Genomic DNA, 16,490 nt, shown 5'->3' with positions numbered 1-16,490 from the left:
TCTTTATTCTCTCCCCTCTAACTGCAACCCAAACATGAGCAGTGCTAGATGCTCTGCAGAAACGTCAAATTGTCCATGGCAACCAGCAGCAGAACTCAGAGTGGCACAGCAGAACCGCTGTAGTACAGCGATACTGCTGGTTCTTAGCCCCGGTTTGGTGCATTGTGCTCACCTCCCTGCTGGGATAGCCCCAGCGTTCCTCAGGGCCCCCTATATTAGCACATGGGAATGGACCAATGCCACGCTTAAGAGCTGGGCAAAAAAAAAGGAGGACTCAGCATAACAGCTATCTCAGGGCAGAGGTTTTACCCATACCTCAGGCCCTCCTACAAAGGAAGGACAGCATCCCTATGTCTAAATCCAAACTTCTGAGCAACATTCTAATTTTTACCCTATCTTTACCAGTTTAATAAATAAGCACATCTGAAAACAGGGCAACAACACAGCTATCTGTAAGCACACTGCCACAGCAAGGCATAGGAGAGGCAGAACCAGAAAAAAAAAAAAAGCCCAGAAATAAACACCTGAAACAATGGCAAGAAATTCTGCCGAAATGCTGTGCATAGCAATGCTGGTCCTGAGGTGCCAGAGCTCCAAGAAAGCTCTGTTCTCAGTACCCAGACCATTGCAGCCACAGGCCCACGTGTTCACTGACAGGGGGAACAAAGACATGGCCCCTCTCACAGGGTTTTCTCAGGCCCAGATCAGCCTCGGGGAGTGCTGATGCTCTCAGCACAGCATCCAACCACCACCAGCCATCCTCAGCTCTGTTGTCTCCCACAGAACTGGGCTGTGCATGAGGCAAGATGACCCTTGCACCCAGCAAAGATCCCACACTGTACTTTACTGCATGTGGGAACCACCAACCAGATGCATGCTGCCTGGGATGAAGAGAGAAAGGGCTGTTGTGAGCACGTTTGACAAATGACTCCTGTTCCCCACAGACTTGATCCTGCTCAGTGAGCACAAAGGCCCAAATCTCTGCTCCCACCTCCCCTGGACCATTCCACACTGGGGATACCGCTGGCACCCTGCTGTACCTAACATCATCCCAGAGGTATCCACCTACACAGCCATATTTCACAAACAAGAGGTGCGTTAGCACCTTTCCTGCCTAACATAACAGATTACAGCACAGAGTTTGTTGGCAGCTCAGGAATTACAGCTACTTTTATCCAAATCTGCGTGTGATATCAGGTGCTTCAGCCCTTGGTTTCAGAGTGATCTGCCTTCAAAGCTGGCTGGAACAGGCTGCCCAGGGGAGTTGTGGAGTCTCCTTCTCTGGAGATATTCAAGACCTGCCTAGACACCTACCTGTGCGACCTGGTGTAGGGAACCTGCTTTGGCAGGGGGGTTGGACTCTATCTTTGGAGGTCCCTTCCAACCCCTGTGATTCTCTGATAATAGAAAACCTTCTAACAAAGAGTGGTTGGGCAATGGCACAGGCTGCCCAGGGAGGCTGTGGGGTCACCAAGGAATGTTCAAGAACTGTGGAGATGTGACACTTGGAGACATGGTCAGTGGGCAGCATTGGTGGTACACGGACAATTGAACTGGATGATCTTAGAGGTCTTTCCCAACCCTAATGATTCTGTAAATGCAGGAACACCACAGCAGGCCTTGAATCAGTGCCTCTGACAGCATCTGCCATTCACCAGCACATCTGAAGCACTTCCCACTCATATTTGCATGGCAGACAGATCAGGACACACCTCATGTATGTGTGTTCAGAACACAAACCATCCTCTCCACCAACACACACACAGAGTTCATTTCTTTTCTACTGCTCTCCAGGTAATTAGTTTTTAACATAATAAACATTTGTGGGTTATGAGGCTCCCGACAGAACAGACCCTGTTTCTGCTCACAGTTCCATTCTTCCCTCATCCCATCCCACCAGAGTCCTGCAGTCAAACACTAGGAGATGGGGCTGTCTCCTCCTTACATTGTTACATCTGTTCCTCAGTGCTCACTTACAAATGCCATAAGAGCAGAGGTGGCTGTTAATCTCACAGAAGGTTTGCTCTGTCAGTTACACAGCCAGGTCAGTGCTGGAGCCACAGAACCACACAAGTGTGTTGGAGGGACCTCACAACTCCCCCACTCCATGATGCATTTCAAGAAGTGTTTTGCCCTTCAAGTGATTCAGATTGGTTCTTAGGAAAAATTTATTTTCTGAAAGGATGCTCAGGAGCTGGAATGGGCTGCCCAGGGAGGTGGTTGAGTCATCATGCCTGGAGGTGTTCAAGAAACGTTTAGATGTTGTACTGAGGGACATGGTTTAGTGGGGAAATATTGGTAGTAGGTGGACGATTAGACTGGATGATCTTGGAGATATTTTCCAACCTTGGTGATTCTGTGACTCCACAATTCTATGACACAAGTATGATTCATCCCATCCTGGGTGTAAGCATTTCTTGAGAGCAAGCATCTCAGCTCAGATGCTTGGTAAAGACAAAAAACAAAAAGAAACAAAACTTTGGCACCAAGAGCCAAGTGTGTCGGTAAGCAAATCCTGCTCTTTGTCTTTGAATGCTAAAGATTATAAACACTGCAGGGACAAAAAAGTACTCTGGAATCAGGTGCCTCACACCCTGCTGCTCTCACCCATAACCACAGCCACCAGCCAGAACAGCAGCACTGGGAGGGATAACAACAAACATCAGTGCCATCACACTCCCTCATCTCCTGAGCCTCTGAAACTTGCATACTGGCAATGGAGTTGCAGCCAGAACACAATCATACTCTAACTCCACTCACTGCAGTGCTCACAGTGCAGCGCAACTCCAACAAAACAGTTTACATCAACCAACAGTTCCAGTGCCAGACTGAAATGGAGGGAGTGAACTCCCTGTAACTGTATCCATCAGTTGAAACTGTGATCCAAAACAGAGACACCATGTAAATCTTGACTTATGTCTGCTTTGAGTCTCGACTTTATTGGGGGAAGGGGAGGGGGGAGAGGGTGTTACTCCTTTGTTTTGAATTGCACAGCAGTTATCACATCTTTAATTTGCAAATCCCTCTCCATACAACTTATAAAAAAACAACATATCCAACGCACATTTGCCGTAGAAGTGTATTTTGCTTCAGTGCAGTTATCCCTTGTGTGCTTTGCTGCCAGCATTTCATAAAAGGGCTTTAACTTTTCATTCACTAGGAGCATAACTCAAGTTTTAATAACACACCTTATGCATGACAAAAATTTGCTTCTGGCAATCATGGTTTCGACCACAAAACCACAACTGGGAGTAACTCCTGATTAACTCCTTCAAGCCCACGCACTGCAGCGCTAGACGCAAGTTCAATACAGGCGACAATGGAAATTATCAGTCAGAATATTTTAGAATAGGCAAAACATCTCATTCTCTCATGTCACGCTAGTGTCTTCCCAGACCTTTCTGTGAAATTAAAGTCATAAAGAGGAAGATCACAGAATCACTGTTGCAGGGAACCCCCAAAGCCCATCCAGCTCCCCCCCCCCACCATGGGCTCCTTCCCCCACCAGGTCAGGCTGCTCAGGGCCCCATCCAGCTTGGTCTCAGGCACCTCCAGGGTGGGTGGGATCCTGGGCAGCCTGACCCGGCGGTTAGCAGCCCTGCCCATGGCTGGGAGAGATGGCTCATCCTGCAGCAGTGCATCTTTATGGCAGCAGCAGTGCACGGGACTACAGCAGGTGCCTGACAGCTCTGCCTGGCATGTCCCACAGCTTGGATCCAGCCTGGGATCCGTTCTGCTATCTGTCCCGCTGTGCTCAGCCTCATGTGAGGGCTGCATTATAAAGCCTTAATTGTGAGAGGCACAAAGACACCCACTGCTGCCCTTCCTGAACCTTTACGTGGTCACAACAGCCTATTCCTCACTGGGGTCTACAGACCTGCCCCCAGGAAACCCTCTCTCCAGCTACGGGCTGGAGACCTCTAAAGGGAGATTTTCACAGAGATCTGTGAAGGTGTCCCTGGGTTCAACCTACAGGAGCCTTTCACCTGTTTTTCACTGTGCTATCTGAGAGAAGATAGCAGCAACCCTTGCGTGTTATCAGTCCTTGAAACTGAATGACAAAGGGATGCTGTCTCTGCCAGCCCCCCCCTTCCTAAGTGAAAGGCCCAGGGGTTAACAGTCCGTTAGAAAAAGGAGTCAAACAACCATGTAATTCATGGGTCACATCATGCCCCGCTCCATAATTACTGATACATCAATCTCAGTCTGCAATGTGCTCATGCACTCAGGATTAAGCACACGGCCTGACTTGAAGCCCCAACACAGTGACTACAGATCACCTGAAGAGTTCGGAAGGTGAAAATTTGTCACTGATTCTTAACCGACCCCCGAGTGTAAGGATCCCAGTATTTACATTAAACAACAATTAGCTCTGCACATTTTCAGGGCTCTTACTTAGGAAGAGATCAGCTGTCACAATGCCTCTGTCAGGTCTGTAAAAACACACACACCTCTGTGCATTTCTTTCAAAACAACCTTCTGAAGTGCCATATCTGTACACAGATATGCCCATGTATGTGTATATACTTTAAATATATCTTGTTGTACCTATATTTCTAGATATGCTTTATTACACATACATATTTCACACAGGGCTACACATCTGGGCAGCTCTGGAAGGCTGCACCAACAATAGCATTCACTGATTTTCTGCATCAGTTTTCAGCATCACATCACACTGATGTCACGCTGCTTAGTTTTGTTACAGAGATGTGGAATGCAGGGGGGCAACGCACAGCCGTCAGCATCCACAGACACACACATAGAGGATAGAGAGTTAAAGGGGATCAACAAAAAGTGCATTTTCTTGTTTTTGAAAAATACGCGTCAAAACAAGTTTGTACAGTCAACTACAGTTATTTGATGGAATAATGTGAAGCCATTTACCTTAACATGCTGTCCCACCCCCAAAAAATAAAGTAAAAAAAAGAAAACAAAAAATTGTTAAATAATTTATACATTTTTTCTACTAAAAAGAAAAGCACAAAACAACACATGGAAAAGCATGGGATGGCTGTAGATTGTGTTAGATGGCAGATTTTCCCTAGATAGACCTGATGTGTCACATTTTATCCCAGGGGGAAAAAAAATAAATAAACCAGGATTGGGGTTTAAAAACCTGCTAAATAACACCAGTGGAGTGGAACCTCCTCAGGGCAGCAGCAGACTGGGGGGGAGTAGAACATCCCACAGACATCCTAATCCTGCTGGAGGGGATTCCCTGAGAGCTCCCTGAGACCCGCAGTCCTTCAATCAGCCCCATATGCAGGGAGCCGGAATGACAAAAAACACTCTACTTACTCGAGTTCATTGGACATCCTTCCTTGCGTTCCCAAATCCTTGCAAACGGTAAAACCCCTGATGACTTCTCTCGTCTAGGACCTGCTGCACACAGACATTGCCTGCAAAGTGTTTGATTTATGTTGAGGTTTTGCAGGCAGGCATGTTGCTGACAGCAGCCCGAGGTCAGCGCCCATTGGCTGCCGACACAGGTGCGGTGGGACAGGTACACCCAGACAGGTGCAGCTGTAACCCTGTGTGCGCCAGCACGGCACTGCAGGAGGAGGAGGGAGAAGCCCTGGGGGCAGACGGGGCAATAAAGAAAGGAGTGGGTTTGGTTATTCATCTCCATGATAATTAGTTTCAGTTTGGCGGACATGTTCCATGTACCGCAATGCCAAGAAGCTGTCATTTTTATGGATCTGGTTGATTTCTCTTCGGCTGTTTCTTTATAGATATATATACAGGAATAAACCAGGGAAGAAGAAAACATCTTCATTTTGTCTCATTCCTAAACGGTAGTTGCACCTATAGACCTCTCCTTCCTTTTCTTCCCTTCCCTGAGCTGCTCCTTCCAGGAAGTCTATGCAGGATGGTGTGCTTTTATCTTAAAACAGCAGTTTATAGGAACCCAACTGTGAGATGCCACAACATGCAATGAGGACACTGACTCAGAAGATCTCTACCATTATGCTGAGCGCATAAAGACTGGGATGTGGGATAACCCCTCTGTATGGCCCACACAGCTCTGCCACGCTCCTCTGCAGGAATACCACCCGGGCAATGACTCTGGAGCAACTCACCTGCAAAGGGTGAGCAGGTTTATGCAATAGAACAAAACTCATCATGGATTCAAGCACTCCTGTTGGATGGTTTCTGTCATCCGTGTTGCAACGAGAGGCAAAGGATGGGCTCAGTGGTGACTCATGTTGACTGGATTTGAAAGGCAGAAGAGGATTTTACGAGACAAGTTGGTGCAAGCCTTTAGACAAAGGGAAAAAGAAAGGCTTCCACCACTCTTTCCCATGCCCCATCACTCCATCCCACTGAATCTGCCCCACTCGGTGCCCTGCACCAGCAGATGGATACAGAAGGGGAAAGAGCTGCTGAGCTCTCAGCCAGGTGGCCAGTGGCCTTCCCAGTCCACTCAAGCAGGCAAAGGGCATGTCCACACAGGCAGATGTGGAAACAGCACATTACTCTGAGTACAACACCCTTTAAACACAGCCACACGGTGCATGGCCATGTGCTGGCTCTGGATCAGGACCAGAACAGTCACAGCCCATCCTCTGAGAGTGAAACCAAGGGCCTGGAGAGCACCTACTGCCAGAGCTGGGGACAGGGGAGGAGGGCAATGCTGAAAAATCAGTGGAGTGAAGGCTGGAATCAGAATCAATGCCATGACAGGGGCCATACCATGTGAGAGCACAAAAAAGGAGAGAATTTGCAGCCAAGAAAAGCACTAATCTTAGGCAGTAGTGGCCTTAAGTGATCAGTACTCTGATTATACCTCCAAATTAAGGAATCCTTGCCCTGGGCATTGCAACCGGAGTGGGAGTGCTGGGAACTTGCCCTTCCCAGGGGTCCAGCCAGAGGGAAAGTACTGTCTCTGGGCAGCACAGCAGGGAGCTGCATCCCTTCAGGGCATTTCCAATCCCTTCTGAATTTTAGAGAGCCTTACTAGATTCCAGCAACAAAAGTGAAGGAGGGGAAAACATTAGCAGAGCCAGACCATGCTGGTGAATGGCAGGGCACAGGATTCTGACCTTCCTAAGAAAAAGCTAAGCTGAAGAGAGGGAGAAATGCATGTGACAAAGCTGACACACTTTCCCTTAGAGAAAGGCTCCCAGCACTTCTATGGATAGATCCAATCCCCGTCTGGATGGAAAGGTTTTGATGTCCAGACTCTGCTGATGGCTTAATAGTGGGGCTGATGTTGTCTGCTGCTCTGTGACAGGGGATAGCTAGGGAAATTTGCAAACACTCCCCTTCCCTCCACAATTCATGTATGCCTACTGCAGCACCAAGGAACCCCGCAGCCTTCAGGAGTTACAAGGCCTCACTAAAACCGCTCACATCAGAAAACAGCCCTTTAGTGACAGCCCTGCACATGTCCCTATGGCAGCACTGGTGGGCTCTGCTCTCCCTGGTACCTTCCTGGGGCTGAATAAATCCTAGCTTCCCACAGCCAGGATCCTCCAAGCCATAATGATGCCAGAGGACCAGGACTCTTCTGCATGCCACAGGGGATGCAGGGACCACCACCCTCACCCTGCCACATCCCTTCTCCAGGGTGCCTCTGTCTTTTCTCCGATAATGCAAGTTGCACAGTGCCCATGAGGCCTCTGGGCCCAAATACCCAGACAATTCTTTTGACTATGATTTTAGTATTTTTAATTATTTTTTCTCTCTTTTTTTTTTTTGTCTATACTCCACCCTCTAAGAGTATCTGGTGAGGGGGTGGGATAGAAGAAAAAGACCAAGAGATACATTCCCTGTGCATAGAACCCTCCTACTTCCCTTCCACTCCCCTGTTAAATATACCTTGGAACAAAAGCTCTTTATTATGCTCTAAAAATAAAGCATGCAGCGGTCAAGACAAACTGCAAAGATTAAAAGACAGGGCCAAATTCTGCTCACAGCTACACCCTCTCTAAGGGAACAGGGTTGCATTTGTGTTTGGATTGTTAAACCCTCTTTAAACATCCAGGGGCAAACTGTGATTAGCTGCATTTTGTTACCAGTAGATCAGCATGTGACTAAGGACAACATCACTCACTGGCCCCCAGTTCTCACCCCCCATTGACACTGCTGCCCTGTGACCAGGCCACCCTGGTGCTCCCGCTTCATCTTCAGCCACTGATCTGGCACTTCAAACCCCCTATTCCCAGCTTGGTTTCTTTTCCATGTAACCTGAAAGTAACTTCAAAGCAAGGGCTCTTACAGAGTCATAGAAGCACAGCATGGCTGGGTTGGAGGTGACTCCAAAGCCCCCCAGCCCCACCCTTGCTATAGGCTGGCTGTCCCCACCAGCTTAGGCTGCCCATCCATGGCCTCAGGCACCTCCAGGGATAGTGCACCCAGAGATCTGGGCAGCAGTGCCAGCACCTCACTGCCCTCCAGGGAGAGAATTTCCACCTGACATCCAACCTGCATCTTCCCTCTTTTAGGTTAAATCTATTCCTCCTTGCCCTGTTACTGTCTGCCTTGTAAAAAGTCACATTCCCTCCTGTTTTAAGGTCCCTTTAGGTACTGGAGTCCTTTAGCACACAGGGCTTTCCCCCTGAGAGCTGTCAAACATCCCTCCTCACTGCCCTGCAGTGTGCCAGGTATTTCAGCTGTGGCTCAACCAAGGGTTATCAACACACTTCAGCAATTAATACACAGTAAGTGGAAGCAGCCTGAAGCAGGTTAAAACAAGTTGTTCTGCAAAGGGAGATGTGGCTGCTTCAGGTGCTTTTCAGCAAAAACACTGCTTGCAACACACAAATTTTAAGAAACTTTTGAAACCTAAAGCAGGCACTGCTATTCAGTGACACCCCTACCTCCAAGAGCCCTTTCCTTGGAAGCAGAACAAAAAGCTGAATGGGCATCATACACAACACAACAGAGTGATTCTTTGTGGCTGCTGTTGTGCTACTGTCATAGCAATAATGATGAAAAGAAAAAAAAGAATTTGCTCTGAAGTGAGCAAGAGAGATGGACCCCACAGTAACCCTCCCCAGTGGCTATGCTCAGCCAGTGCCTGGGGGGCTACAAGGTCTACTGGGTCCTGGTACCACTAAGCAGCCCAACTCAATGCTAAATCATCCTTTTAACAGAGCCAGGCCTGTTTATTATTACCTGTTGTAGCCCACAGGGCGATAGGAAAATTCCTGTCATCTTTATCTAGTTCTACCTGTTCTTACACAGTAAGAAGTTTGGGTTGCAAACAACTGATCCAACCAACAGTCCTTGGGGCAGCACCTTCAGCTGAAAAGAACAAAAACAGCCCACAGCTTCTCTCTGTGGAAGGAGCTTCACTTTCTCACTAACTAGAAGGATTGAAGTGCTTGGGAAATTTCTGAAATGGACCAGATACAAAACATCAAGTATTACTCCCAACCATTCCTCCTATTGAGGCATTCTGATCGGTTCTGCTCCCCTCAAGAAGTTACCTTCCACCTGTCAGTGAGGATACAGCAGAGATGGGTCCAGACTCAGATACCTCAGCTGACCCTACTCATCATCAGTCAGCCCTCTATGAGCACATGCAGGGAAACATCACTAGCAGAAGCTGCTCAGAAGAAATAGCCCCCATCAGCCAGTGGTTAACCCCAGCAGAAGGGACTGGGCTCAGGTTCAGCCTCCAGCTGCAGCCCCAAGGGTTTGCACCCCACTGTCTGCACAGCCACGCAGCTGCAGAGATGCAAGCTCTGGCTGCAGCCCAAGCATAGCACAGAAATGGATTTCATCCAGTGAATTCCTAACTAGTGAATAAAAAAGGAAATACGAATGAATATCAGTCAGCCCTAGTGGACCATAATGAATCTGCTTATGGAGCCTAGAAAGACTTATTTACATGACTGTTTCTTTTCTGTAATGAATTAGAAAAGCTCAGGCTGGAAATCTGTAACTACGCGCAACATCTGTAACTCATAACGTCTTGGGGAGGTTGTGAACTTTGATGGTTTCATCACAAATCTGCTTACACTTGTAGTGCTGTTACCAGTTCATTTGTTGCCTTTTTAAACCTTGACTTCCTGTAATTATGCAATCATATTAAAGTTTTTTCTAAATAAAAATTCGTCCTTCAGGATTTTTGCAATATGCCGCAGAACAAAACCTCAGTAGGCTTATGAATGGAGAGAGAGACATGAAAATAACCCCCTTATACACACAAATCAGTCCTGTGGTTGGCAGGACCATGGCTGGTGATGCTGGAGCTGGTCAGCATTGGAATCTGACCAGTGACAGGAAAAAGAGGGATGGCATAAACAAGAAGAAGGGAGGTTTAGCTTAGATGTTAGGAAGAAATGTTTTGCTCAGAGGGCAGTGAGACCTTGGCACTGCTGCCCAGAGAGGTTGGGGGTGCGCAAACCCTGGAGGCGCCCAAGACCATGGAAAAGGTCCCGGGCACACTGAGCTGCCGGGAGACATGTTTGGGGTTTGGAACTGGATGGTTTTTAAGGTCCCCTCCAACCTCAGCCATTCTGTGGTTCTATGATTTCTGCATCTCAGCCCTTTGGCAGGAGCCAACTTTCCCACAATACATTCAGAAGACAGCTGTTGGACCTGGTTATCTATAGAGAAAAGGAAGGAGAAGTTAGCTTCACAAGCTTGATTTGACTCTAAAATCATCTCTGGATTTAGGATTCTTGTGCTTAGATCCCAGGTCTGGTTTGGAGCCACCTTTCACTCCTGGAGCACCCAAACAAAAAGACAAAGATGGTGGAAGGGGAGCAGCACCAGGCTGGGCAGGAGCTTGGTGCATCAACTGGTGGGATGTACCAAATGAGATGTGCGGGAAATGCATCTCATTTCCACTGGATGCACTGGATCCCCTGACAAAGGGCTGCCGGGTGACCAAACTGTCATCCTGCAGTTATTCAGCACCTGGTGCTGAGCTCTAGCTCTCAGCTACTTACAGACAGGGTGGGATTTACTTCCCTTTGAAAAGCCCTATCCAGCAGGCCCAGCATTGGCCCTGCTTGCTGCCCAGGGGCTCCAGCTTTGCCATACAGCTATCAAAGGAAAAAGCAAGACTCCTGCAGAGCACACTGCACACGGGTGCTGCAGCAAAGCCGGAGCAAAGCTTGCAGTGCCAGAGCCTTTTATAAAAATGACAATTTGGGGTTGGCAAAAGGCGAAACCTGGGCTTTCACACTTTATCTTCTGGTGCAAGCACAGCTCAGTAGAGCTCCTGCAGGACATCACCTCCATCTGATGGCTCACTGACTGCTGTAGCTGCTCATACCACCAGGCCATAACCAACAGTGAAGGTGAGAAATCTGCCCATCATAAATGAAATCTGAATTCAAATCACATCAGCATATTGTCCTCTTGGATAACAAATCTAACCAAAACTCATACAAAAAACATTGGATCCTTTTTAAATTGCCCAGTGCCGGAACAGGCTGCCCAGAAAGGTTGTAGATGCTCCAGACCTGGAGATGTTCAAGACCAGGTTGGATGGGGCTCTGGGCATCCTGGTCTAGTACCAAATCTGGAGGTTGGTGGCCCTGCCTGTGGCAGGGGGTTGTGATCCTTGGGATCCCTTCCAACCCTGGCCATTCTATCTCAGTGGAACTAATAAACTCACAAGCCTTCCTACACAGAAAATTCAGCAGAGGAGTCTGCTTTCAGTCTGGGTACATAAGGTTAGAACCCCTGTCCCAAGGCAAGAGTTTGAGGGATTAACAGAAAGTTCACGGCATGGGCCCAGCTGTCCCAAGGAGTGGAAAAACAGCAGGGAGTATTGCAATACTGAAAGACACACCATGATGCCTTGGGTGGCAGTTAGTACATACAAGCTGCTGGCCCTTAGGGACCTGGGGATTTTCCTTCCCTGTAGAAAATGCCTGCTGCTTACAAAAAAAACCTGCTGCTTCAGCTTTGCTACATTGATGACTCCATCAATCTTGTTCTACTTCAAGGTCTGTGATCAGACTCTCTTCAAAGCTGACACTTTCCTCTCAAATACTCTGTAGCACTCAAATGTGAAGTTGATATCAACTTCTGATAACAGCACACTTGATTCACCTGCAAGCCTCTGCTGCTAGGTTTGAGCAGAATGGCACTCATCACTGATATTCAGGGAGGATCTGTTGTCACACCTTACATCTATGGCACAGAAACAGGAAGCGGGAAAGCAAAGCACTGCTTACCACATGTCAGTGTGCAAGCTTCGTCTCACACAACCTCTGCATCAGTTCCAGCCGGAGGCCTGTTGGAGCAGTCTTGCCCTTGGACAGATGCCACTCCTGGGGCTCTCGTGGGATCTGTAGCCATGACCGTACAAGTAATTTTATGCAACTCTTAGAAAAATTTGCCTACCTGGAGTGTCTAGTCACCCACGCAAACCACTGGTGGAGATGTGACTTATAGCAATGCATTTTTACCCCAGTTTGAAACAAGATCAAACAAATTGCACTGTGCCAGCACAAGCCATGTCTGTGCCAGAGCCAGAACTGTGCTTGTGGCCAAAGCCCCAGTGCAGCTGAGTCCTAGAAAGGCACAGAAAGGAAGTTACAACCTCATCTGGACATAAAGGGTTTATAACCGTGACAGTGAGTCCTTCTCCTGTGAGGTCCTATTGTAGCTTTAGGGTTAACCTCCACACATGAAATCAGTACTTGCTGCTCAGATTTTCAGCGCAGAACAAAACCATTTTAGTATGAACTGGGAAAAAAATCTGGGTCAGTCCTGGGAGAACCCAGAGCTCAGTGAAAAGGTAAAGACAAAGACCGGGTTTGGATGAGGGATGCTACACTATAAGAGGAAGCCTTTTACGGGAGAGGAGCCAGAAGAAAGCCTTGGAAGTAGAGCATATTTTTCCTATTCTTGAATAAAAAGTCAAACAAACATGTCACAAGGCCACTGCCCGGCCCCTGCCTCCCCCTATGTGTTCCTATGTGTTCTTGTGCTTGCAGGTCTCAGTAGGGAGGACTTGTTCCTTGTGCTTTGGATTGTGGATGGTTCCTTTCTCTCACAGAAGAGACAACTGCCTTACAAAGAGCCCCAGGGGCAACGGACACAGCCATGGGCAGAGGATGGCATTGGGAGACATTTCCCCATTGACCTGAGCATGACTTCTGACTGACATTTGTGTAGAGCCCATCCCCACCATATCAGATCCTCCCTCCCTGTGAACTCCTCTGTTCAAAAGACCCTAGGCAGCTCCCCTGGGTAATGTGAACCTGCATCCAATACCAGCCATGTGCTGCCTGTGGTCAAGTCATAAAATGAACGATTCAAAATTGCCCTGAAAGGCAGATGTACTAATTAGAGAAACTTGGGTAGCAATTCTGAATACGATGCTTTTAATAACTGCAGGGATGTTGAGAAGCAAGTAAATTATATGATGAAAGTCTACCAGACTGCAAAACTCAGATATATAATAAACAAGACTGGCACCAGGTTGAAGTCCTGCCCCTGGGCTTGGCATTCTGTCGGATTGCCTTTCCAGATGAGAAGTAGCTGGAGCTTCCTGTCCTGCTAACTGCTTGACAGAAAGGGATTTCTCAACAGCATCCTGGGAAATCATCCCAAAGAGGCTAGAATTAGAGAGGCAGAACTCACCAGGGACAGGCAGAGAAAAGGTGGAATGGCTTTGAACTGGAAGAGAAGAGATTTAGGTTAGATTTTAGGAAGAAATGTTTTACTCAGAGGCTGGACCTTTCCTAAATGTGAACTCCTGAACGTGTGCAGATCCCTTCAGTTGTGAGACAGCAGAGACTGCTGACAAGGAGCAAAGCAGAGCATGTCTGTTCGGACCCTGCCCAGAGCTGCCCTACGAAGGAGGACAGCTCAGCTGCAGTGTGCCTAGAAGAGCTTCCACTCTCACACAGGCTGCTACATGTCCCAAACAAGCCACACACAGTTATTTTCAGTGGCAATTAAAGGCTAGTTCTTGTTTCAAGGGCTGAAGAAAGAAATTGCAGGAAGAGCTGCCCTGACCAGTATGCCAATTCACTTCTATTTCTCCTGGCCTGACATCTCCTGGAATAATACATGGAGTTTGTAGCCCTTGCATAAGGAGCTGGGAGCAGCACTTGCTTTAGAAGTAATCATCCCAGCAGGAGGAAAGTTTCTCCCTGCAGGTCTCAGATCCTTTATTGACCCTGCCTCAGCACAATGATAGTGCACTTTGTCAGTTTTGCAGAGAGCCTCACTGAGCTTTGCACTGCTTTGTCCCAACTCCTGTGTGTCTCTATTATGATTTTTTCCAAAGACCTCTGGTAGGAGTTAATGAGCTCACATTAAGTGCAAGTTTGGGACTAAATTTCCTATTCAGCACATAACAAAGCAACTGCTGTTCACTGAATTCCCATAAAGCGAAGAGACCACACACAACTTCACTGCCCTCAGCCCTCTTAAGGTACTACTGTCTTCTTAGAGACAGGGAGACAAATAGAGGAGAGGCTGGTGGAAGATCACCACCCCAAAGCACTCCATGGACTGAAACACCAGCACAGCATTCTGCAGGAGCTCAGCTGCCATTCCTGTAGGGCAGAGAATGGCCACTCTTCCACTCCCCTGCATGGCTGAATTGCAACCCGCTGAGTCACAGCCCCACAGAACACTCGCCTGCTTCATTCCTTAGCTGCTTTCCTTCTCCATAGGCTCCCTGTTAAGTGAATTTCGCTTGTGTCAATTTGATGCCCATAAATCACCGCACACAGCTAATAAATTAAATGTCTCATTGACCCTACATCTGGGATGGGAGGACTTGGGCACAACAAGAGTAGTTATGTGAACATCACCACAAAGGAACTGCCAGCCTCATCCCATCCACTGCCACATGATTAATGATGGGTACAAAATAGGGCAGGCTGAAAGGAAGAACAAAGCATGACTGATGTTCCCAAGCACAGAGTTAAGACAGTCCAATGGTGCCATGACTGGAGTTGCACAGCGCACCATGCACCAGCACTGCTCGTGGAACAGTTGAGGTTGGAGGGGACCTTAAAGACCATCCAGTTCCAACCCTCCTCCATGAGATGTATGCCCCGCCACCAGGTCAGGCTGCCCAGGGCCCCATCCAAGCTGGCAGAGAGGGAACACAAACATGTTACTGGCCGAGTGAGTAAACATTCAGGGCTCTTTCGCAATCAATAATGATAGTACAAGGTGTGTGTGAACTTCCTGTAGACTGCTCTGCAGTTCATTCTGAATTCACCAAAGCAATTAGAGCATCTTTTATGCAAGAGCTGAAATTCACCTAGATTGATTTAAAAAGTATAATTTCCTGTTCAGAACTGCTGGAAATTAGTCATCACTTTTCCATGCTCCATCTGGAATTCGCTCAGTCAGCACAGCTATAGTGGTGGCATCTAAGAGAAATGCACGGTTGTAGACTTTCCTCAAGTATTTCCTATACTTAGACTGAGAAATATCCCAAATATGCAGCAAAGGCACCATCCCAGCACAGCGCATGCTCATTTTTTCCTCTAGTGAAAACCATCATGCAGCCAATAATCCCAGATGTCCTTTTGCTTGTAGTAATTTTCATGGAGGCAAGTATATCAACTTAATAGAATGAACTGTGATTTTTAGGAAGTGAAAGTGACAGAAGAAATTAACAGAATACTTTTTAAATAAATTGAAGAAATACACTGAACAAGTTACAATCCTAAGAAGCTGCATTCACACAAACATGTCAGTTTGTGCATGCAGTCATCTCATTCCCTATTTTCATGGTTACCTGCCCAATTCAGGTGTGCAGACAATTTGGGCAGCTCAGAGAGCAGTGAATGTTTCTGCTGTGACAGAATTATCTGGACTCCAAGAAACCTGTTCTTTCCTTCCACCAAACTCAATGAAAACCAATAGATGGAGTAAGACAAAGAAAAACAAGGGATTGACAATTTCATAGTCTATGGGGACACTGCTGAACTGACTAACAGCTAAAAGACTAGAACACTCCAGAAAGAAAACTGTTTTGTTTATTAAAACAATTAACATAGCTTAAAAGGAAGAGCACTCTAGTAGGTAGGTGTGAATGGACTGCCCTTCTCTAAACTGAGGTGTGGCTGCTCCAGAGGTTTTCCCAGCATTTTGGTGCCTTTTGATGTAAACCACAGAAACTAAACTATATGAATTAAAATCAGAGCTCCTTAAAATTCACCAGTTCCAGAATTATTCTTGGGAGCTGACCTATCCCTAGAATACCTCCAGGTGTACAGTCACAAAGGAACTCACATGAAAGTTCGAATGAGTCTTTGCTGACTTCTTCCACCCAGTGCTGACCCATTTCCAGCTATCAGTGGCTTTCAGCCCCCCTTTTTTTTTTTTTTTTTTAAATAATCTCTATGAATTCTCCATTCTTATGTATTTATGGAATTTAAACCAACTGACAGTAAGCTTCCTTTCCTCAGTTACCATCTGCAGACTCATGAAAAGTCACGCAAGTCTCCTTAGAATCTGTAGTTAAAAAGACTTGATTCCCATCCCTTCATTGCTTTTCTTGGGAAAAGCCAGAATTTACTCCAGCATATTTTTGTTCCACA

At 47.1% G+C, this 16,490-nt stretch overlaps 1 protein-coding gene across 11 annotated transcripts in view; it reads right to left on the bottom strand.

Moving 5' to 3' along the window:
- The window catches only part of GRHL3 (grainyhead like transcription factor 3), a 51,332-nt gene that overhangs the window by 17,527 nt on the left and 17,315 nt on the right, over positions 1-16,490 (bottom strand). For 3 of the 11 annotated variants that reach the window (XM_090124035.1, XM_090124036.1, XM_090124038.1), the window contains one exon: positions 5,302-5,402. The exons of 5 other annotated variants lie outside the window; for them this stretch is intronic. In XM_090124035.1, coding sequence (XP_089980161.1) covers positions 5,302-5,318 — 17 coding nt within the window. In that variant the 5' untranslated portion in view covers positions 5,319-5,402. Of the gene's footprint in view, positions 1-5,301; positions 5,403-6,083; positions 6,263-12,146; positions 12,261-16,490 lie in introns of all 11 variants that reach the window. 3 more of the 11 variants (XM_090124034.1, XM_090124037.1, XM_090124039.1) reach the window with 3 other exon arrangements.

This window comes from Phasianus colchicus, chromosome 24 (assembly GCF_987193195.1).
Source record: "Phasianus colchicus chromosome 24, bPhaCol1.hap1.1, whole genome shotgun sequence".
Taxonomy (NCBI): domain Eukaryota; kingdom Metazoa; phylum Chordata; class Aves; order Galliformes; family Phasianidae; genus Phasianus; species Phasianus colchicus.
This window is presented reverse-complemented; position numbering and strand designations above follow the sequence as displayed.